The sequence below is a fragment of the Phaseolus vulgaris genome, chromosome 5 (genome assembly GCF_000499845.2).
Source record: "Phaseolus vulgaris cultivar G19833 chromosome 5, P. vulgaris v2.0, whole genome shotgun sequence".
Taxonomy (NCBI): domain Eukaryota; kingdom Viridiplantae; phylum Streptophyta; class Magnoliopsida; order Fabales; family Fabaceae; genus Phaseolus; species Phaseolus vulgaris.
The window spans coordinates 14,650,556-14,674,745 of NC_023755.2; the positions used below are offsets into that span (position 1 = coordinate 14,650,556).

At 43.7% G+C, this 24,190-nt stretch overlaps 1 protein-coding gene and 1 pseudogene across 1 annotated transcript; one reads left to right on the top strand and one right to left on the bottom strand.

Moving 5' to 3' along the window:
- Window positions 1-15,766: 15,766 nt before the first annotated feature.
- On the bottom strand, window positions 15,767-16,506 carry LOC137834009 (uncharacterized). Its single transcript, XM_068642075.1, has 2 exons — window positions 16,352-16,506; window positions 15,767-16,133 (listed from the first exon to the last, which is right to left on the bottom strand). The coding sequence occupies exons 1-2, from the start codon at window positions 16,504-16,506 to the stop codon at window positions 15,767-15,769; spliced, it is 522 nt and encodes a 173-aa protein (XP_068498176.1).
- A 1,435-nt stretch (window positions 16,507-17,941) lies between these two features.
- Window positions 17,942-18,048, top strand: LOC137836283 (small nucleolar RNA R71; annotated as a pseudogene).
- The last annotated feature ends 6,142 nt before the right edge of the window (window positions 18,049-24,190 follow it).

Consider the following 24,190-nt stretch of genomic DNA (forward strand, 5'->3'; position numbering starts at 1 on the left):
TACCTTCGACCAATGCAATGAAGTTCGCAAACGAGAGAAAAACAAAGAAGATGAACAACGCAAACGAAAGAAACTACGAAACTGTTGAGACGCGTAAAATTTTTAGGGTAAAAAACATTTACAAATGCGGCTAAACGTAAAAACCGCATTTGTAAATCAAGCTTTTTGATTTACAAATGCGGTTATTACGTTTAGCCGCAATTGTAAATCAAAGCGCTTGATTTACAAATGCGGTTATTCAAATAGCCGCATTTATAAATCAAATTAATTTCAAAAATGCCACCGCGTTTTTTACGAATGCGTTTAAGCGCTGAGCCGCATTAAATAAAGAGCGCTCTTTTCTTATTTTTGTACTAGTGTAATATACACATTTGGTGTTTCTTTGCCCTAATACTAACTTGAGCATCGGAGTGCAAATGGCCACTAGGGCGCCCCTTTTGTCTTTTGCAGGTGAGAGGTTTCTTGGTCAAGAAGGTACGTTTTTCAGGCGAGACTGAAGAAGGGAGGCAGGAGTCGTTCGCGTCAACTGGCGAAACAAGTCAGCCGACAGGAAAAATAACCAAGTAGTCAAGTAAGCGTGAATGTTCACTTCTAGAGGGCAGAGAGTAAAACACAATACGGTGATTGTGATGATGAATGTAAATTGCGGAAATGGAAAGAACATAAGATGAAGAAAGACAAGTGATAACCAAAATTAAAAGACAAACATGATATTATAAAGAGGAACGGAATGGATGGCGCAAAAGGAAGATAAAAAAAGGAAAGGGTGAAGAAAGCTTATGGAAGAAGAAGGAATGTCATGCCACTTGGAGTAAGAGGTACTCAAAGATGAGTTGTGAAAGAGCTGCCACTTGAAGTTCCCATACACTCAAGATAGATAAAAAACTTGATGACTTTTTATGGCAAGTGCACCGCGTTTGTCAAAAGTAATAATTGTCCCTAAGGACGGATATCGATCCCACAAGGAACAGTAAATTATCAAGTACAATATTCGCTAAATATAACAACAGAACAATAAAATGAGTTTTGAGTTGGTTATGTTAGCACTGATCAATAAGAAAACAAACAAAGAATTAGTTGCTCCAATTGGAAAAATAGGGTTAGGTTTCATCTCTCTCACTCTCATGCATTTTGATTAGCATGTCAATATTAAGTTCTTTGATTGAAATTGATGCCCGTATAAAAATCATTTAAATCGATTTCTCGCATATAAAATCCTTAAGAATGTCCCCTAACTATCGATCCCTCGCATAATTATAAGAACAACTGAGAAAGAAGCTCAGACGTTTAATAGCAATTAACATTTCAAATCTATTCCTAACACTCAAATATGTTAAGTATTGTTGTTTAGGTCCAAACTTCTAGCACCTTCCATTCTCCCAATTGGGTTACAATTCACTCTATGGTGTTTTCCTATCAATTTGGCACCATAGGGTTTGAGCGTCTAACCCTCTATTTATCCTAGTTTTTTATGGTTAGGTTGCTTCCTGTGTCGCGCTAATGGGCTAAATGATTAAACATAAGGCCCAATATTTCTTTGCATCTTTTTCCATTCTGGGACCTTCCAGCTTTCTCTTTTTAGCTCAAATTATTCTCCTTTACTCCAAATCTTCAATCCTCCCTGGAAATCTGCAATTAACACCAAATTTGAGAATAAAATGCTCTTATTCAAATAAAGCTCATAAAAATGTAAAAAGGTATAAATTCATAAATTAGAGATTATTTTATATGTAAATTAGCAATAAATCCTCATAAGTGCCTATATTTTAATATGAAATATTACTGAAATTAGACACATATCACTCTCCCCAACTTAGAATCTTGCTTGTCCTCAAGCAAAGTAAATGAATATATTTTGAATTTAAATATCAAACAGCTTAATTCACTAAACAACAGATCAAATTATAAACTTATGATGCTTCCAAATTCAAATATAGCAAAAACATAGACACAATCAACTTCCAGGATCAAATAAAAAAAATAAATGATAATTCATCAAGGAATATCTTTTCATATGCTCACGGGTAAGTGTTTATCTCTATTTTCACTTAATCATAACAAATCACATTTGCTTTTCATTTCATCTTCAAATCACAAACATATTAGAAACATGAATCTTGGGGTCTTTTCCAGGGTTGTAATGAGGCAGAGCTTCCAAAAAAATATTGGTTTTACAGATAACAAAATGCACATCTTAAAGAAGAAGAACATACCTACAATCCAATTTATAAAGAATATATATGTTATCTAATCACTGCTTTCTTTCAAGATCACACTTTTCCTCATTTTTCTTTCTACCCTTTTTATGATTTCCAATATTTTTTTTTTCAATCAATAGGAATAGATTTTTCCAATTTTCAACTTTTTGAATTTTCAACAATTAAAACCAACCATTCCTTTTTCTATATGTATTGCGTCTATGTTCTCCTTCCTTAAACATGCTAAAGAGTAAGAAAATATATCATTAAAGGTTAAGGTGCAATATTAACAAAAAATTTATTGGCCCAAAGGGGATATATAAAAAAATGGAATTCTAATAAGATAAAAGTTGGCTCTTTGGCCTTGGGTTCCTAATTATCACAAACAAATGCCTCAATCATCTTCATGTTCTTTTATGATGTAACAAAAATAAAAATTAAGCAACCACCACTGTCAATTCATCAGTAAAACTCTCAAAACTGTTTAAGATTGACACATTCACTTGGTCTAATTAGCCTCATTCCTTTTTGTCTTGTCATTATCTGTCCTAATCAATCATCTTGTTAAATTTTCATGTATCATAATTTTAACTACATTTGAATAGGGATTCAATCATATTTTCTTTTCTAACCTGTGTCTAATTCATCTTCTAACCTGTGTCTAATTCATCTCACTATTTAATATTTAAACACAAATTCTTTTTTTCACAATTCAAAATTAATATTCTAGTTCTTTTTTATTTGAAAGAATAAACTAGAAAACAAACAAATTAAAACTGAAATTTATTCTAGAAAGATAATTCAAAACCTAAAACTAGCAAACTAACAAAAACAACAAATTTATTCAAAATACAAAATAAGCAATTAAAACAAACTAAAAAAAAAGCAAATAAACAAAAAATAAAATAACCGAAAAATAAAATAAAATAAAATAAAACAAAAAATAAAATTCAAATAACTGAATACAAAAGAGAATTAGAAAGATTAAACCATATTTTTGCTCAATTCTCTCTTTTTAAGAAGTCATTCAACTTTTTGTTAAAATCTTTATCTACAGTCTTGCTTCATTTGTTGGATCTGCCCCCCTTGAATAATAGAACCTGTCCCCAAGTCAAAATACATAACCCGCAAAATGATTATGAGGCATATAGGATTTTTTTTTTTATTTTATATATATATATATATTAAAATAAAATCAACAAAGGTAACAAAACAACATAAAACTAAAATGTGGACTAGGTTGCCTCCCAATAAGCGCTCGTTTAACGTCATCTAGCTTGACGCCTGCTTATTTCAAGGTGGAAAACTCTCTTTGTTGCATCCTTTTGTACACACTCTTCCCCTGCCTTAAAATTTTTAAGACCATAAAAAGATTTAAAGTTACCTCCTCATCTTGAATTCTAACTTGAAAATCTCCTTTGTAAATATCAACTATGATTCTAGCAGTCTTCATAAAGGGTCTTCCAAGTATCAAGAGAACCTCCTCATCTTCTTTCACGTCTGTACCGCCCTGGTGGTCGGGTGTGATGACGTGGCATCCTGCTACAGTATAGGCGTGTTGACAAGGCGCCAGGTTGGCAGAAGGGAAGGAAGTCGGGGGGCTTGCGTAGTCGCCAGTTGTCAAGTTGGCGTGTTCCGATTTCCAGCTTACCAGAATCGGCGATCGCCAGGTTAAGGATGAAGTCGCCAGATGTAGATTCCGGCGACCTAGTCATTGGAGATCGCCAGAGCAAGCACATCGCCGAAGATGAAGGAGAAGCAGATTATGAAGGCGGCCGGCGAGACCACAGGGAAGGTGTATGAAGGCCCCTAACTCGCCAGTTCCAGTAGAGATCGCACTCCCAAGTTAGCTATGCACTGGGCAGTACCATGCATAGGTAACTTGGCCAAAATGAGAGTAGAAGCAGCGCCAAGTCAGGGAGCCTCCAGATGATGGCACGTGTACGGTTGGATGCGAGCCACGTGTCCAAGTCTGTAACTGCCAGGAGAGAGAAAGCTACCAGGTATATAAGAGTTCTTAACGAACTTTCCGAGGTACGCACGTTCAGTTGATACACTTTACGCTTGCGAGTGATAGAGCTGACTGTGAGAGAGGATTTGCACGGTTCTTGTTCTCTTAGTATTTGGTGATACCGTCACTGACTTGAGCGTTGGAGTGCGATCGGCCGCAGCGGCGCCGCTCTGTTTCTTTGCAGGTTCTTGAGGTAGATCCCGAAGAGGAACGGAGGTGAGAAGCGGTGCGCACGTCGATCCTTTGACGAGGCAGTTTCCAGCGTTCCGGTCAGCAGGCAGGATCATCAGGCGCCCACCGTGGGGCCGTGTAAAACTTGCTCCCATCCACAGCGCGAGTTCTTGGAAGTTTTCGAAGTTTTCTGCGTGGTTGTGTGCTGGTGCAACCATCGTTCGCGGTTTGTCTGAGTTTCGTTCGGTGAATTTGCGTTTTGTACCGTTCGTTTGGCTTTTCGATCGGTGGAGTGAGGTTTCCTGCTGTTTGCGCGTGATTTGTTCGGTGGAGTTTGAGTTCTTTCGCTCGATCGGTTGTTCGTAGGGTTTCTGGTGAAGTTGTGGTTTTCTTTGAAGGCTTACGGTGTTCTTGAGTTTTCTTGCGCAGTTTTGCACTGTTTTCTCCGATTGATCGCTGATTCGATCGTAGCTGAAGTAAGCGTCGTCCGTTGCACTCTATGATTCGCTGAGTTTCATGAGAAAAATGAGAAGCAATCGCTCAAGTCCGGTTGCGCCCGTGGCACCTGTCGCTGCTGAAGGCGCCGCTGCCATGACCATGGCGCAGATGGCAGAGATGATGCGCTCGTTGCAGGCAACTGTGGAAGCCTCACGCGTAGAGCAGGCGAGAATGCATGAGGACCTGGTCGCCTCTCGCGCCAGGAACGAGGAGCTCAGCAAGATGACTGAGGAGCTGCGTCAAGCTCTTCAGGAGCAGCAAGGGCGTTCTGCCGCGGAAGAGGTTGCGCCATCGTCGCCACCTCGTGTTTTTCCCATGCCTTTTATTCAGGCGATCACGGACACGCCCATTCCCGCGAGCGTGGTTCCGGTTAAGGCTGTTTTCACCGGTGTGGAGGATCCTGAGGCTCATCTCACCACGTTCCATACGCAGATGATGCTGTCAGGAGGGTCAGACGCCGTCTACTGCAAGATGTTCGTGAGTACGCTCCAGGGAACGGCGTTAGAGTGGTTTGTGAGCCTGCCTAACGGCCACGTAACCAATTTCCAACAGTTCTCGAAGATTTTTGTCGAGCAGTACATCGTGAATAAGGCACCGCCCAGGGTGTCTTATGATCTGTTTGATATAAGGCAGTACCAGGGAGAGTCCCTCAGAGAATACCTGAATCGCTTTGGAGCGCAGATGGTCAGATCGTCGGCCAAGGATGAAGAAATGCTGGTCTATGCCTTCAAGAAGGGCGTGCAGCCAAGACCATTCTGCGAGGCCTTGATCAGGGCTCACCCTGCGACGTTTGCTGAAGTCAGGCGACTTGCAGTGGCTCATATCGCTAACGAGAATGAAGTCGCCGAGAAGAGAGGAAGCGTGGCTCCCGCCAGGCCACGCGCCCAGACCAGGATCCAGCCGCAGAGGGTGCTGGAGACAGCAGCGGCGGCAAAGAAGGACCAGAGGACTCGCCATCCTTACGATAGGAGGAACAAGGGAAGGAGCCAAGCGCGCCCGCAACCAGCACGCCGGGAATACAATCGCCCGCCTAAGCACAAGTTTGTCATGGGACTGGCGGATCTGATCGCCATTCCTAACATATCTGCTAGGTTGAAAGCGCCTGAGAAGGTGGGCGACAAGGTGCTGGGGTCGAAGCCGGATGCCTGGTGCGAGTTCCACCAGTGTTTTGGCCACACTTTGAACTCGTGTTTGTCTTTGGGATATCAGCTCGACGATCTGGTTAAGAGCGGGTTCCTAAATGACTATCTGCTGGACAGAAGGACGGGGGGAGCGTCGAGTTTCCAGCCAGCAGGTGGAGAAGCCCAGCAACACGAGATGCCTATCCACGGGGAGATCCACACCATTGCAGGGGGCTTCTCAGGTGGTGGATGCACCGCATCGCAGAGAAAGAAGTATGCGCGATCGGTGATGACAGTGGATATGTTTGAAGACCACTCGCCGGAAGTGGACATTACGTTCACCAAGCAGGATCTTCGGGACGTTGTGCCTCATGACAACGATCCCATAGTCATTTCGTTGGTTACGGCGGGAAGGAAGGTCCACAGAGTTCTGGTGGACCAAGGAAGCTCGGCAGACGTGATGTTCTGGCCGACTTTCACGCAGCTGGAGTTGCCCCTTGACCAGCTAAGGCCCTATGGAGGGTGCCTATATGGGTTCGCTGGTGACCAGGTGGAGGTCAGGGGGTACATAGAGCTGAGAACCACGTTTACTGATGAGGCTGGGTCGAGGACGGAGAAAATCAAGTACCTCATCGTAAACGCTCCTTCAGCATATAACATCCTGTTGGGAAGGCCCACGCTTAACAGGATAGGCGCCATTCCGTCGACTCGGCACATGAAGGTAAAGTTGCCGTCCATGGAAGGGGTGGTGATCACGATTAAGTCTGATTAGAAAGAAGCGAAAAGGTGCTATGAGAATAGCCTGAAAAACAAAAGATCAGTGAGTTATGTAACAACCACCCCACCTCCCGGTGTGAAGCCCAGACTGACGGCAACGGAGGAGGCCGCCGGAAGAGATGTAGAGATGGTAGACGCTGAGCTGGGCGAGAGGAATACTGGTCTGGAGGAGGAAGAGGCGCGGAATCGCCCCGAGGAAGCGAGAGAACAGGGAATCGCCAGGGCGGTGATCGCCAGAGAATCCAGGCCTAAACCTGTCGAGCAGTGGCTCGAAAAGGAGATCGGAGGAAAAATATTCAAGCTGGGAAGATCTCTGGAGGTCGAGCTCCAGGACCAGATCGCCAAGGTGATTGAGCGGCATCTGGACGCGTTTGCATGGTCCGCTTCGGACATGCCCGGGATTGATCCCGACTTCTTGTGCCATCATCTGGCGATGGACAACTTGGTGAGACCAGTGCGACAAAGAAGAAGAAAGTTCAACGAGGAGAGGAGGCAGGCGATCAGGGACGAAACACAGAAACTCCTCGCTGCAGGCCACATCAGGGAAGTCCAGTACCCTGAATGGCTGGCAAAGGTGATGTCGTTTGGGCTGAAGAACGCGGGGGCCACGTACCAGAGGCTGATGGATCGAGTACTTGCACCGATGCTGGGAAGGAACGTGCAAGCTTACGTCGATGACATGGTCGTGACCTCGCAGGAAAAAAGCAAGCACGTTGCGGACTTGGAAGAATTATTTACGACGATCGCCAAGTTCAACTTAAAGCTCAATCCGGAGAAATGCATTTTCGGCGTGGAGGCTGGAAAGTTTTTGGGTTTCCTCTTGACTGAAAGGGGAATAGAAGCCAATCCAGACAAGTGCGCCGCCATCTTGGCGATGAGGAGCCCAGCCACGGTGAAAGAAGTCCAACAGCTAACAGGTCGGATGGCAGCCCTATCTCGCTTCGTGTCAGCTAGCGGAGAAAAGGGACATCCCTATTTTCAATGTCTGCGGCGCAATAATAAGTTTGTTTGGACGAAAGAGTGCGAGGAAGCTTTCGTCAAACTGAAGGAGTATCTGGCGAGCCCGCCGGTTCTGTGCAAACCGCTGGTGGGAATCCCTCTCAGGTTGTATTTTGCTGTAACTGAGAGGGCGGTAAGTGCGGTGCTCGCCCAGGATCAAGATCAGGCTCAGAAGCCTATCTATTTTGTGAGCAAGGTGTTGCAGGGCCCCGAAACGAGATATCAGGCCCTGGAGAAGGCTGCGCTGGCTGTGGTGTTTTCGGCGAGGAGGTTGCGCCACTACTTCCATAGTTTCACAATACTGGTGATGACTGACCTGCCCATCCAGAAGGTCTTGAAGAAACCCGACGTTGCGGGAAGGATGGTGAAGTGGGCGGTAGAGTTGTCGGAGTTCGATATTAAATATGAGCCCCGAGGTCCGATCAAGGGGCAAATCTTTGCAGATTTCGTGGTTGAGCTCTCATCAGAGGCGACGCGGGTTGAAGGAGACGATTTCCGTTGGGTACTTTCGGTGGATGGATCGTCGAACCAGCAGGGCAGCGGTGCTGGAGTCATATTGGAAGGGCCCAACGGCGTGCTGATCGAACAATCTCTGAGGTTCGCCTTTAAAGCCAGCAACAATCAAGCAGAGTATGAGGCGCTGATCGCCGGAATTTTGCTGGCCAAGGAGATGGGCGCTAGGGTGCTGATGGCTAAGAGTGACTCGCTTCTAGTCACGGGGCAACTAACAGGCGAGTTCCAGGCTAAAGATCCACAAATGGCGGCTTACTTGGCTTATGTGCAGGAATTGAAGAGTTCCTTTGCCTCTTTTGAAGTAGTGCATGTGCCCAGAGAGCAGAATGCCCGAGCTGACTTGCTTGCTAAGCTCGCCAGCTCAGGCAAGGGGGGTAGGCAGAGGACGGTGATTCAAGAAACTCTGAAGACGCCAAGGGCATTTGTAGCAGATCACCTGGTCCTTCAGATAAGCAAGTCGACGGAGAGAGCAGCGAGAAGCCATAAGTCCTTGACGCAAGAAACTCTGAGATCGCCGAGAATTAGAGCATGTCGAGGAGTGAAGGTGGACGTGATGCAGGTCTGCGCCGCCCATGAGCCAGACACTTGGATAACACAGTACAAGCGGTGCCTGGCAGATGGCCTCCTCCCGCTGGATCCGACAGAAGCTAGGAAGGTAAAGAAAAATTCCAGCAAGTACACATTGATTGATGGCGATCTGTACAGGTTCGGGTTCACTCACCCACTCCTGGAATGCATACACGGCGAGAAGTGCACGAGGATCATGGCAGAGCTCCACGAGGGTATATGCAGAAGCCACGTTGGGGGTCGAGCTCTGGCCGCGAGAACTCTCCGTGCAGGCTACTACTGGCCATCCATGAGAGAAGATTGCAAGAAATATGCCCAATGTTGTAAACAATGCCAGCAGCACGCCGATTGGCATAAGGCACCTCCCGAGGAGTTGAAGTCGATCTATAGCCCTTGGCCGTTTCATACTTGGGGAATCGACATCCTGGGACCATTCCCACTGGCGATCAGGCAGATGAAGTACTTGGTGGTGGCGATTGAGTATTTCACCAAGTGGATTGAAGCAGAACCGGTGGCCCAGATCACCGCACACAAGATCGAAGGTTTTGTATGGAAAAACATCGTGTGCCGGTTTGGAGTGCCTAAACGCCTGGTGTCGGATAACGGAACGCAGTTTGCAAGCCACCTGTTGAAGAAGCTTTGTGAAGGGGTGGGAATTCAACAAGTGTTTGCATCTGTCGAGCACCCTCAGACAAATGGCCAGGTGGAGTCAGCCAATCGGGTGTTGTTGAGAGGTTTGAAGAGAAGGCTTGAGAAAGCCAAGGGAAGTTGGGCTGAGGAGGTGCCCCGTATAGTTTGGGCGTACCACACCACCGAGCAGTCAGGAACCCATGAGACCCCGTTCAGCTTGGTCTATGGGTGTGATGCCATGATTCCAGTGGAGATCCAGGAGATCTCGCCGAGATTCCAGAACTTCATGGAGGAAGACTCGAATGAGGAGAGAAGGCTAAACCTGGATCTACTGGATGAAGTCAGGGAAGAGGCGAGGTTGAAGGCTGAAGCCGTGAAGAGAAGGGTCGAACGAAGATACAACTCGAAGGTGATGCCAAGGCAGTTTAGAGAAGGCGATCTGGTGATGAGGAAGGCCCACCAGTACGAGATGGAGAATAAACTGTCACCCAAGTGGACTGGACCGTTCAGAATAACCGAGGCGCTCGGGAATGGAGCCTACCGCTTAGAGACGCTGGAAGGAGGGGCGATTCCCCGCACCTGGAACGCCACACACCTGAAGTTGTACTATAGTTAAGAGCTTTGTAAGTAAAGACAAACACAAAAGTCATAATACAATGTCTCTGATGAAACAGTTTGAAAGGGGGCACTCTTTTTTCCCTAAGGAGGGTTTTTAATGAGGCCACCCAATAAAAGAAGAGTTTTCGAAGTATAAGGCGTTTTCTGGTTGCATGTTTGCTGTTTTCCAAAAGTTTTGAAGAAAGACCTTGTCACTTGTAAGTGATTTAAGGCAAGAAAAGATATATCGCATGTTTTCCAGTAAAGTTTTTAAGTCCTCATCGTTTTTCGGCGATTGGAGGCATCAGTTAAAGTTTTTAAGTCCTCAATGTTTTTCGGCGATTGGAGGCATCAGTTAAAGTTTTAAAGTCCTCATCGTCTTTCGGCGATTGGAGGCACCAGTTAAGTTTTCAAAGTCCTCATCGTCTTTCGGCGATCGGAGGCACCAGATGAAAGACCTCAACGCCCTCGCGCGTTTTGAGGCAAGTTAAAGACCTCCTCGCCGTCGAGCGAGTGCAGGCGAGAAAGAGTAAAAGTCCTCCTTGTTTCTGGGGGCGAGAAGATGTAACCCCTGGGGCAATGTAGAGGCACCAGTAAAAGTCCTCCGTGTTTCTGGGGGCGAGAAGATGTAACCCCTGGGGCAATGTAGAGGCAAGATAAAGACCTCCTCGCCGTCGAGCGAGCGCAGGCGAGAAAGAGAAAAGGTCCTCAGTGCATCCAGGGGGGAGGAGATGTACACCCTGGGCAAGTTGAGGCACCAGATAAAGTCCTTCTCGCCGATGAGCGAGTTCAGGCGAATTAAAGACCTCCTCGCCGTCGAGCGAGCGCAGGCGAGAAAGAGAAAAGGTCCTCAGTGCATCCAGGGGGGAGGAGATGTACACCCTGGGCAAGTTGAGGCACCAGATAAAGTCCTTCTCACCGATGAGCGAGTTCAGGCGAGTTAAAGACCTTCTCGCCGATGAGCGAGTTCAGGCAAGTTAAAGACCTTCTCGCCGGTGAGCGAGTTCAGGCGAGTTAAAGACCTTCTCGCTTACATGCGAGCTTAGGCAAGATAAAATCCTTCTCATCTCGAACGAGTTCAGGTATGGTGCAGAGGGTGGAAGAAGTTTGGAAGGTGACTAAGGTAGGTTCGAAGAGAACGCCTAGTTAACCGGTCTTTTTTTCTAAAGTTCAGGGGGGCAAAGAAAGATCCCAAAGGGCGCTTCTACCCCAGATAAAGAAACAATTGCCAAAGCATGAGGCCAGAAAGAGGCTGATATTACCAAGAGTTCTTGGCGATCGGGAAGAGTTCAAACAGCGGCGAGAAGGTCGAAAAACCTGTTTGATAAAGCAGGACGAGTGGGACGGTGTTTTGAGCCAATAACTGGGTTACAGTTCGTTGCTTGAAGGGTATTCTTACGATAAGGTTAGTGCCTTAAGAGTACAAGTTGGTTAAAGCGATTATTGCTTAAGTTTGAAGTGGTTCGAAGCAGTTAAGTCAAAAGTCGTGTTTGCAAGATCGTTAAGTCAAATCCGACAAAGTTAAACATGCGAAGAAGGTTAAAGCGCTTAAAGAAGTCAGGAGAGGGAATATCCAAACGTTGTTTAAGATAAGTATCTGTTAAAGGCACATATATACGAGTTTATTACAGAATAATACAAGGGAAATCATAAAAGTAGCAGATGAAGAAGAGTTGATTAGTCTTTAGCAGGAACGATTTTTCCATCTACTACTTCATTGTTCAGCGACACCATGCTGAGATCCAGATCGGGGAATAGGCAAGCGAATTGTTCCCGAGCAGCTTCGAATCCAGCAGCCAGAATATGAGCAGAGTTTAGCTTGAGTTCTTCAATTTGACCCTGAAGTTCCTCAATCCGCTTCTTGAGGTCTTCAGTTTGCTCTTTTAGCTCTTTATTCTGCTGCTCCAGCTCTTCAACCTGTTTTTTGAGTTGTTCGTTGGTCTCTTGAGCCTGGAGAAGGTCTTCAGTAACCTTCTTGGATTCCGATTGTGCTTGGGCCAACTCAGCAGCCACCTTTCCTTTCTCTTTGTTGGCCTCGGCGAGATCAGCCATGGCGTCGTCCCTCGCCTTTTCTACTTGCCCAAGTAGTTTCTCTCGGTCGATCGACCTCTGCTCCAGTTTTTGCACCTTGGCGGCGTCAGCTTTCATGAGAGCCTCCAGGTCGACCGCCCTCGCGCGAAGAGGCACGATCTTGCTCTCCAGATCGACCTTCTCTTGGGCAAGTTGATGAACTTTGTGGCGAAGGTCGGTGGCCTCCTTGCGCGCCAGCCTGAGCTCGGTATTCATTGCATCCTCCACTCGGGAGTGTTCGATCTCTGCGAGCGTCAGGCTGAAAGACAACTTCTCCACCTCGACCTTCATGGTGCTGTTTTCGGTTTTGAGGTTGAAGAGGTCGTCTTGGAGCCTCCTGGTCGAGCCTTCCACAACCCTGGTTATGATCGCTGGGATATCCTCTGCTATGGTTTTCAGCTTGGCAATTAGAGGCTCCCACATCCTTGTGACCTCAAGGGGGAGGTTTGCGGCTTGGAGAGGCACCAGGTGGGCCTGTTGTGGGTTCTCGTCGCCACCTTCCTTAGCAGGTTCTTCAGTGTTTGCTTCCTGGCGTGGCGACGGGATCGGGGATTCGATGATCAGAATTGGAGAGGTATGAGCAACCTCATCCCCGATTGGAACATCTTCTGCAGCGGAGGCGTTTGAAGGGGGACCCCCTCCAGCTGACACATATGGCGTAGAGGCGCTCGGGGGGTCCTCCAGGAAATTTGGCTCTTGGGCCTCGGCTGCAGGTGGCGTAGTGGCCAGTGGAACCGCTTGGACTGGAGAGGCAGGAGCCTATGGGGGTGGCGATGATGGAGGAGGAGCAGGCGTCGATGGTGGTGTTGAGGTTGGAAGAGGGGGTGGGGCAGGTGGTGAAGAAGGTGCTACCCTCTTCCTCTTCGTAACGAGGCCATCCTCGGTGACCTCGTCATCCTCTTCTTCCTCCTCATGGATGACTTGAGGGGCTTTCCTTTTAGGTCTCTTAAGGACCAGTTTCTTGCGTTGGGCAGGTTCCTTGGGTGGCGATCGCCCGTGGACGATGGCAGACTCCACCACCGAGTTGGGTACCGTTTGGGAACCTGTCGCCAACCCGTGGTTTCGGGCGAGCGCCTTCAGTTCGGCGAGCATGCCTTTGCCCAACATGTTGTCTGCATACAACGAAAATGCATGGGTTAACTCAAGAAAAAAAAAATAAGTGCATAAGGTAGTAAAACAGCAAAGCAGATGATATGTGCAGGAAAGGTAAAACCAAAGTCTTGCGCATAACGCACAAGACGCCCAGAAACAGCTAAATAGAAGCAGTATCAAAGCAATAGTTCAATTGTCCTAACCTATTTGAATTTCTAGCTGATCTTCGTAGAATTCGAAGCTGATCAAGGTGGTGGTAAGGAAAGTAATGTTGGCGTCCGCCACCCTTTTCCAGAAGAGACAGAGGTCTCTGTCTAATGCTCCCATGCTGTCAGGACTTCTGGGCCTCCTGAAGCAGCTCTTGGACTCCTTCTTTCCCTTGTCCACCCAGTACAAGGGGAAGCCATCGAGAAGGGAGGCGTCCTTGTCATTCGCACGCACTTGGATGAATTTCCCCTTCCAGTCTTTGTACGATTGCTGGAAGATGGTAAAGATGGACCTCCCAGCAATCGCGTTCAAGCTGATCCACAGGCGGTCTCCTGGGTGCTTGGCTTCGAAGAGAAACAGGAATACATCCACGGAAGCGGGCAACCCCAGGTGGTCGCACATTACTTGAAAAGCTCGAACAAACACCCAGCTGTTGGGGTGAAGCTGGGCGGCAGCAATGTTGAGCTCGGTCAGAAGTTCCCTCTCGAATCGGGTGAAAGGGAACCTAAGCTTGACCTTCTTGAATAGAGTCGTATAGACAAAGCAGAAGGGCCCGTCGGCGCTTACTTTGTCATCAGCACACACGGGCAGATCGGCGGGGCAAGGCAGCACCATCATCTTCTCGTCATGCTCCTTGTGAAACGATTGATAGATCTCGTCCCCCTTAGTCAGCCGCAAGACTGCTCCCGCAGTGTTCACAGAGGATGTCCCCTTCAGAAGGGTCGAGTTGGCCCAGGGATACAAAGTTTTGAAGTCGGGCAGGGGAACGGGGGCTCCTCCAGCGTTAGGTGGAGTCGCCTGGGCCAGGACAGGTTGGGAAGACGCAGGCCTCTCAGCCTGCGAAGATGAAGCGCCACGAATTTGTGTTGGGTCGTGTGCTTGTGAAGGAAGGTTTCGTGTTGAAGGAGGAGGGTTCGGGGTAATCTTTGTGCGAGTCATGATAGCAGCTGCAAAGGAAGAAGAAAGGAAAAATGATCAGGGCGGTTACAGAGGCTGACTCGATCATAGAAGGAAGGTGAAAAACGAACGAATGTAGGTTCGTTGCTACGATTGACGAAGCCCTAAGTTGCGCAGAAGGAGAAATGGAAAAACAACCCACAGCGTATGCACCAGGCAGTTTCAGGATGATGCGAATCGGTGAAAATGCAAGAGAAACCAGCAGATGAAGGAAAGTAGGTACCTTTCGATGATCAGGAGGACGATGGAGGAAGATGGTGATCTAGAGCGTTGAAGAGCGTTGAGAGTTTTCACAGAAAGAAGTTAGAGCGTTTGCAGGCACGAAGAAAGTGATGGAACAGTGGAGCGAAATGGGTTTAAGGGTTTTTCGAAATGGTTTTAAGAAGCACAAACGGCAAATGAAGAGAGCCGTTGATGAAGCCACATGTCGAGCGATGAGTGAGGGGCTTGGTGGAGCGTCAGAGCAGCAGAGGGTACAACCGCTTGGAATTCTGCGTCAGTGCCACGTAGATCGGTGTTGACGTAGGCTCTTTCAGTCTTTTCGCTAGACAAGTCTTCGCTTAAGACTGGGGGGCTTGTGTACCGCCCTGGTGGTCGGGTGTGATGACGTGGCATCCTGCTACAATATAGGCGTGTTGACAAGGCGCCAGGTTGGCAGAAGGGAAGGAAGTCGGGGGGCTTGCGTAGTCGCCAGTTGTCAAGTTGGCGTGTTCCGATTTCCAGCTTACCAGAATCGGCGATCGCCAGGTTAAGGATGAAGTCGCCAGATGTAGATTCCGGCGACCTAGTCATTGGAGATCGCCAGAGCAAGCACATCGCCGAAGATGAAGGAGAAGCAGATTATGAAGGCGGCCGGCGAGACCACAGGGAAGGTGTATGAAGGCCCCTAACTCGCCAGTTCCAGTAGAGATCGCACTCCCAAGTTAGCTATGCACTGGGCAGTACCATGCATAGGTAACTTAGCCAAAATGAGAGTAGAAGCAGCGCCAAGTCAGGGAGCCTCCAGATGATGGCACGTGTACGGTTGGATGCGAGCCACGTGTCCAAGTCTGTAACTGCCAGGAGAGAGAAAGCTACCAGGTATATAAGAGTTCTTAACGAACTTTCCGAGGTACGCACGTTCAGTTGATACACTTTACGCTTGCGAGTGATAGAGCTGACTGTGAGAGAGGATTTGCACGGTTCTTGTTCTCTTAGTATTTGGTGATACCGTCACTGACTTGAGCGTTGGAGTGCGATCGGCCGCAGCGGCGCCGCTCTGTTTCTTTGCAGGTTCTTGAGGTAGATCCCGAAGAGGAACGGAGGTGAGAAGCGGTGCGCACGTCGATCCTTTGACGAGGCAGTTTCCAGCGTTCCAGTCAGCAGGCAGGATCAACGTCCATCACAACAAAATCCACAGGGAATGTGAATTTATCCACCTTGACAAGAACATCTTCAACCATACCATATGGATACTTGGTTACTTGATCAGCTAACTTTAAAGTCATCTTGGTGGGTTTAATCTCCAAATCACCTATTTTCTTCAGCATTGCCCAAGGAATTAGATTTATACTTGCCCCCAAATCTAGCAAGGCATTGTCCACATATAAAGCACCTATAGACACTGGAAGATTAAAACTTCCTGAGTCCTTGAATTTTTTAGGCAAGCTTTTTCGAATAAGGGCATTGTATCTATCCTCCAGCTCTATATTTCTTTCTTCAATGTAGCTTCTATTCTTTCGAAATCTTTCAAATGTTTAATCTTGCTTCAAATTTCCTGCAAAATAATTTTTAGGGAGCAATTTATCAAAAAAATTTCTTTCCTTCTCTTTTTTTGAAGGGGGATGAGGATATGGTAAATCTTTTTCAATAACACCTCTCTCCTTATTTTTACTTTTTTCTTCCTCACTTCTTTTCTTTTCTCTCTCTAACTCCTCAATCTCATCTTCCTTTTCAGTTACTACATTATTGCAATGCTCTTTTGGGTTGGTTTGGCTGTTGTACCGTACGATCCTCGGGCGTTGACCAAAGTCAAAGTGGTGGGGTCCCGAGAGAGGGATCCACTAGAAAGTACTGCAGGGCAGGAAGGAGTTTCGTTAAGGTCCACAGCCTCGGGCATTGACCGGCCTCGGGCGTCGCCCAGGCTCGGCATAATAAAGGCGCCCGGGAATTTTGGTAGGCCAGGGAGGTGTCCCTTCCTAATACCCACGGGTAGGGATAACCGTGGAGTAGGCGACACGGTAGGGGCGTGGAGGCCTTGGGACTCGACATCCCATACAATAATAATAGATAAAGAAAGGTGGTTTTCAAGCCACACCCCTAGTACCAGAAGGGAGAGACCCAACTCACGAAGGATCTGTGCATGAGGTGTAGGGACGCGGCAGTACACACCACCGCTGGAAAGCCACTAGGACAGAGATGACCCACGAGGGGGTCACATCCCAGAAGGTGATCTGCATGCATGGCACGTGAGGAAGGCAGGGAACTCCCAGGGCGGATGACTCAGAGAATGGGCGCATGAGTTGGCATCCATGCAGTCACCCCCGCACGAGTTGCACTTCGACAGGGAAATCTTACACACTGAGAAGGCCCTAAGGCTGGGGCAGTGTTGCTAAGAAGCGCCCACTGAATGCGCAAGTCTCAGGCTGGCACGTGGACAGAAACACCGGGAAGGTATATAAGGTTTTACTATAAAAAAAATAAGGTATGTCTTACACATTCTAAGACATTTGAGCATAAGTGAGCATTTTCAGTTACGATTCAGTTACGCATTTCTCTGAACATTGACCTTACGATGTTCTGCGACGAGAAGTGTTTGGTGTTTCCTGTCCAATAGCTGACTTGATCGTCGGAGTGCAAACGACCGCGAGGGCGCCTTTTGTCTCTCTGTTTGAGGTATTCACGGCGGAGGAAGGAGAACGTTGGAACAGAAGCAAAGGGGTTCTTAAAGCGCAGTTCGTAGAGACGCACGAAGGTGTTCGAGTCAACCGGCGAGAACAACTGTCAACTGCAAACTGGTCACTTTTTATTTCTTCAAATTGTTTGGCCACTTTTCCCATCTGGATCTCTATATTCCTGATTGTTGTCATGTTATTTTCTTCCATTATCACAAGTTTTGTCAGGACGTCTTCAACTTTACTCATTCTTTCAAGCATGGATAGATCCTCAGCTTCAGATGAATTATTCCGATAAGAACAGTAATCATTAGAATGATCACCTCCTCAAAAATCACACTTGATTGCTTGACTCTAGCTTTGAGATGAATGAACAACATATAATTGTTGGGGCAATTTAGCCATTTGTGCGGTTAGCTACTCAATCTGTTGTGTCAGAATTTTATTTTGAGCTAAGATTGCATCTTCTAACAACCCTTCCTTTTGAGTATTTTGTCTATCATGTTGGGTTTGATAATCAGTTGACGCCAATGTAGCAATAATCGTTGTCGCTTATTCTACATCAAGAGCCATCATTGTGTCGCCAGCTGCAACATCTAGGAGCATCTTTGTGTTAGATCTGAGACCGGTGAGAAATATGCTCAGTTGAGCATATCTTCAAACCCATGATTTGGGCATTTTTCTAAGTATCATTTTAAATCTTTCCCATGTCTCACAGAATGATTAATCTGTTCCTTGTCTGAACACAGAAATTTCAGACTTTGCTTTGATGAAGCGAGAAATTGGAAAAAGTCTTTGTAGAAATTTTTCCTCTACATCCTTCCAACTAGTGAGACTCTGATTTGGAAGTGATTTGAGTCAATCCTTAGCCTTTCCTGACAATGACAAAGAAAATAAGCATATATAAACATTTTCAAGATCACCTGATTGAAAGCCTATTGTTCCCACCAATTCATAAAATGTAGACAAATGTGAACATGGATCCTCATGATCCTTTGGCTTGAATTGATGGGTAATGATGAGAGTGAGAAAAGCGGTTTTATTTTTAAGGCCTTGTCGGTAGCAGGTATTGCAATACTAGAAAAATGCCTTGGCCCTTGATACGTAACATAATCTCCAAGTGTCCTCTTAGGAGGTGGTGCTTGATTTTTTGTCATGTTACTTTCCTGAGAAGTATTAGTGAAAAAAAAACAGAGTATTTTTTTTCTTTTTAAAAAATAAAATAAAAGACAAATAAAATAAATTTGAAGATAAAATAAAAACAAATCTACAAAATAAAATAAACAAAAATAAAATAATAAAATAAATATAAAATAAAACACTAAAATGACACTAAGAGAAAAAAATAACAAAAATATTCAGAAAATAAATATAGATAACAACTTACGTAAACTAAAAACTAAAGACAAAAATAAGAGAAAAAAATAAAACAATAAAATGAATAAATAAAAAGTATAAAAATAAATAAATAAAAACTTAAGAATAACATACTTAAAATAACAAGTAAATACTAGGAGTAAAATAAAAACAAAATAAAACAGAAAAATATAATCCTAAACAACTAAATACTATGCAAACTAAGTTTTCGTAAAAATAAAAACTAAAATTAATAATGATAAATAATTAAAACAAATAAATAGAAACTACGTAAACCTAAATAAAACTACGTAACTAAACCTAAAGAAAAAGAACTATAATAAAATATAATAAAATCAAAACAAAATCAAAAGGAAAATAAAAAATAAATCTGAAAATAAATAGAAACAAATAAAATCAAAATAAGAATTAAAATAATACAGTAAATCTGCAAATTAAAATAAAATAAAATAAAATAAAAAAACTCTGTTTAAAACAAAATAAAAACAGTAACAAATATAATAAAAAATTAAAACAAATTAAAATATTCACAATATTTAGGAAATTATACTCAACAACTCAAACATGTTAACCCGACAATGGCGCCAAAACACATGATGTCTTTTTACGATAAGTGCACCGCGTTTGTCAAAAGTAATAATTGTCCCTAAGGACGGATATCGATCCCACAAGGAACAATATTCGTTAAATATAACAATAGAACAATAAAAAGAGTTTTGAGTTGGTTAAGTTAGCACTGATCAATAAGAAAACAAACAAAGAATTAGTTGCTCCAATTGGAAAAATAGGGATTAAGTTTCATGTCAATATTAAGTTCTTTGATTGAAATTGATTCACGTATAAAAATCATTTATATTGATTCCTCGCATATAAAATCCTTAAGAATGTCCCCTAACTATCGATTCCTCGCATAATTATAAGAACAACTTAGAAAAAAGCTCAGACGTTTAATAGCAATTAACATTTCAAGTCTATTCCTAGCACTCAAATATGTTAAGTATTGTTGTTTAGGTCCAAACCCTAAAAATACCTCTCGGTTAGATTTAGGATTCTCAATTTGTCACGGAAAGTTAAAAGTAAAACAAGAATACCAATAATCAATCAAGAATTGAATATTAATATATAAGATATCACCTCAATACATAAGAGTTTGAGCAGATTACTCCCAATCCCAAAGGGTAGAATTAACCACGCATACTTCTAGCACCTTCCATTCTCCCAATTGGGTTACAATTCACTCTATGGTGTTCTCCTATCAATCTGGCACCATAGGGTTGGGCCTCTAACCCTCTATTTATCCTAGTTTTCTAGGGTTAGGTTGCTTCCTGTGTTGCGCTAATGGACTAAATGATAAAACATAAAAAAGGCTCAATATTTCTTTGCATCTTTTTCCATTTTGGGACCTTCCAGCTTTCTCTTTTTAGCTCAAATTATTCTCCTTTACTCCAAATTTTCAATCCTCCCTAGAAATTTGCAATTAACACCAAATTTGGGAATAAAATGCTCTTATTCAAATAATGCTCATAAAAATGTAAAAAGTTATAAATTCATAAATTATGGATTATTTTATATGTAAATTAGCAATAAATCCGCATTAGTGCCTATATTTTAATATGAAATATTACTGAAATTAGACACTTATCAGTAGGACGTACCAGTTGTGAAAGAGCTGCCAGTTGAAGTTCCCGCACACTCAAGCTAAGACCCACTATGAGAACTCTCAAGTCTAAAAAAAACACTCCTATAGAGTTTCTTTACTATATTCAAATTCAATGTGAAAAGACATGAGGTCAAGCACCCTATTTATAGGGAAGGGGTGCCTTGGTGGGCAAGAGAGAGGAGAGGGGAGAAGGGGGAGGGAGGGGCGCTAAGGTTTGACTAAGGTCAATGCCACCCCTACTAACCTAGTGTCTAGAAGGTAGGTCAACCTTCCTAAACCTAGGTGCCTTGTCTTGCAAAAATGGGTTTGGCACAAACCTAATTTGCTAAGTATACTCCCATTTATGCTATGTGAACCTAATCTACTGAAATTACAAATAAAGAAACTAGCTAGTGCTCAACTCCCATCACATGGGCTCTACTTTTGGTGATCCTTTCAGGAATAATAGGCTCTGAAGCACAAGCTAGTGGATGGTCTTGACCTAGCCTTGGATCTTGTGTCATGCTCTGGGTCATCCTTCTGGAAGGTTGGGCTTGGTCAGAAAATGCTCTATCTTTCAGGTCTTCATCATGACTCCTCGTAAATGCTTGACCATGTGGCATTTTCTGATTGGGGGCTCGTACGGTGGTGTCAATGGGTTTGGTGGATTAGGGTTTTCAGGAGTTGGTAGTTCAAAAGTGGTGAGGTGGGTGTAGTTGTGTTAGATACATTCTTTGAGGGTATCCCTTTGAACAGGCGGAGTAGCAAGACGTGAAACATTGGGTAGATTCATAATGTCGGGGGCAACCAGATGATGGAGATAAAGCTCAAGAGGACATGGAGGCCAATCAACAAGGTCAAGAAGAGGTAGAGGCACAAATGGAGGACGCCCATGGAGGTCAAAGCCCACCTCAAAGGCTTACAAGAAGCATGTTCAAAGCTTTAGGAGTAGAGGACATTTATTTTCTCTTTTTGTAATTTCTTTGGTTGAAGGTGCTTAGAGGGAAACATTAGAAACCTCTTTTGTTATAGCATCTTTTAGGCTTTAGTTAGGAGCTTTAGGAAGGGGGGTGTATTAGTAGATAAGTGTAGGAGTAGAATAGGAGGTGCCAAAGTGAAGGAAGAGGTCACACCTTCCTCATGCCTCGTAAATAGGCGCCGGTTCTAGTTTGTTTTAGGGGGGAAATTTGAAATTGTTTAGCTTACATTTTCAGCACCTTAGGCTATAAATAGAGGTGCTTCCTTTGTAAATTTCATATTTGAATTTTAGAGAAAAGAAACTATACTCAAATTTTGAGTGATCATTGGAGAGCTTTTGAGCCTTCTTCTCTAGTCTCATCTTGAAGGATCCATGGTGTCCTCAAGTGGCGGCAGCACACTCATCTAGGAGCAACCATCCTTCTAGTGGCGTGATCATCCAGCCATACATCCATCTTCATGAGCACTCTCTTCTCCTTCCTTTCTTCTTTTGTTAATTCCTTGTTTTAGCTTGTTTCCTTGTTGATTTTGGTTCGGCAGTTTTCATTTTATTTGTGTTGCTTCGGTTCTTTTATGGTGCCTTGCTGTTCTTCATCTTTCTTCTTCATTTTCCAGCTTTTTGTTTGGTTCATTTTAATTTCCAGCATTCAAATTCAGTTTGCTTAGCTTTTGTGCCTTTTTGTTCAGTTCAATTTGACAATAATTGGATCTTCTATATGAGTTTGTGTTTTGGCACTAGTTTTGGTGAGTTCTTGTTCATAGAACCTTGATCCATTTCTATGATAAAGTGCCTAGCTCTTAACCAACTCAAGATGATTCCTAAGAATGTCAAGAATCATTCTAATTGTGCTAGTGGAATCACATCATGTGGTATCATGAGGTTAGGTGTGTTCTTGTTTAATTGTTGAGTTGTGTAGTACTTTATTTCAAGAGCTCTTTTAATTTCTTGCAATTTAAGTTTCTGTTTTAGGCTTATTTTGAGTATACTTGCTGTTTTTAATTCTTTTGCCTATCATATGTTTGAGTATTTTCCTTTTTGAATAATGTCAAGTTTTGTCTTAGTCATGTTATTCCATAATTGTCATTACTTCTAGTAGTACTTTTATTGTTTTTGATTGTTTCTTGCTTTGGTGTCATATAATTTTCTGAATTGATATTGATCCTTTGTGCATTTTCTTTTTAGAATTGAGTTCATACTTGTATTCTAGACCTATACAAGTTCCAATACATCATTTTCCATTATGTCTTTGCTAGTTCATAATTCTGTTTTTTATTCCTATTAGGATTCCTCTGTTTCTGAAAAAAAGTGCTTACTGTTTTTCCTTATTGCAATTGATTTACTCACTGGAAAATTCTGAAATTATGGATTTGTGATATTCAAAGTGTTAGAAAAGAGTAGAAAAAATAATCATTCAAAAATTCAAAGTACACAAAAAATGATAAATAAAATAAAAAAAAGTGTACAGTGCTGCCGAAAAGAATACGGTAATCTGGCCGCGATTTTAAAAAATTTATCTCAATTAATTGGCTTACTGTTTTTAATTGATTCCAGTGCCATTATTGAGTTAACATCTTGAAGTTTCTGTGGTTTAATTTTCATAATCCAGTTCGCTCTACATCATTCCAGTTAAATCAGTGAATATCAAGCACAGTTTGCTTTAAAAAAAAAAAAATTCCAGTAGCTAAATTTTTTGTTTTCTTCATCTACTCTAGTGCTTTTCCTTAAGTATTCTTTTGTGTGCCTACTTTCTCATTGAGTTCTTTATTTTCTTGATTGTCTTTCATTCTTTACTCTTTGAGTTTGTCTTACATATAGTTTTCCTTTTGCAAATACCTTTCTTTGCTTATACCTTTTCTTGTTTGTCTTTATTGTTTCATTGGTTTTGTGGTGGTTGCCTTTGAGATTGGTGTGCTTGCTTTGACATCTTTCATTTGAGGATTCCAAGGCCTCAAGATCAGATTGGTGCAAGGACATTATTTCTTTGAGAGTGACCTATTTTTCTGCCTCAATTCACTTCGGCATTTTTGCTTAAAACACTCACTGTTTTTGCTAATTTTTGTTTCTTAACTTGTTTGCTGTTTTTGTGTGTTTGCTGTTTTTTTTATTTCCAAAATGGCTGGATTTTCAAGTGATGCATCATACAAGCAGAATTCTCCTTCCAAAGCTTCAATCCTCGGTGAATTACATGAAGCTCAAAGAACCATTAGACGCTTGGAGGAGAAATTGCAAAAGATGGAGGTGCAACAGGCTAGACTATCTCCTTCAATTCATGATGAGCATCATAGACCTTCAACAAGAGTTTCTTCCAATGATTTTGGCCGTGAAGATGAGCATAGGAGAAGGAGAAATCCACCCCAAGTCCATCGACAAAGACATCATCACCAAGGGGAAAGAACTCACTATGGCAATGGCTTTTATCATGATGCAAAGTCTAGGCTTCCTTCGGTCAAGCTACCTTGTTTTAATGGCTTTAGTGATCCTAATGTATATTTAGATTGGGAGGCTAAGTGTGAACAAATATTTGAGATCCATGAGATCCAAGATGAGCATAAGCTTAAGCTAGCCACCCTAGAGTTTAGTGATTATGCCATGAAATGGTGGCATGGAATTGTAAAGGACATTATCTATCACAAGGGTCCTCCTGTGGACTCTTGGAACTCTTTAAAGGATCATATGCGCACTAGGTTTGTGCCCCCACATTTTAGGAAATACCTCATGTTGAGACTCCAACGGTTTCAACAAGGCACGCTAAATGTGGATGAATATTATAAGGAGCTTGAGACGCTTGTGCTTAAAATTGAATTAGAAGAAAGTGAGGAAGCTATGATTGCTAGGTTTGTGAGTGGTCTTAGGAAGGATATTCAAGACATTGTTGAGTTACAAGAGTATTCATCATTGGGCTCTTTAGTTCATC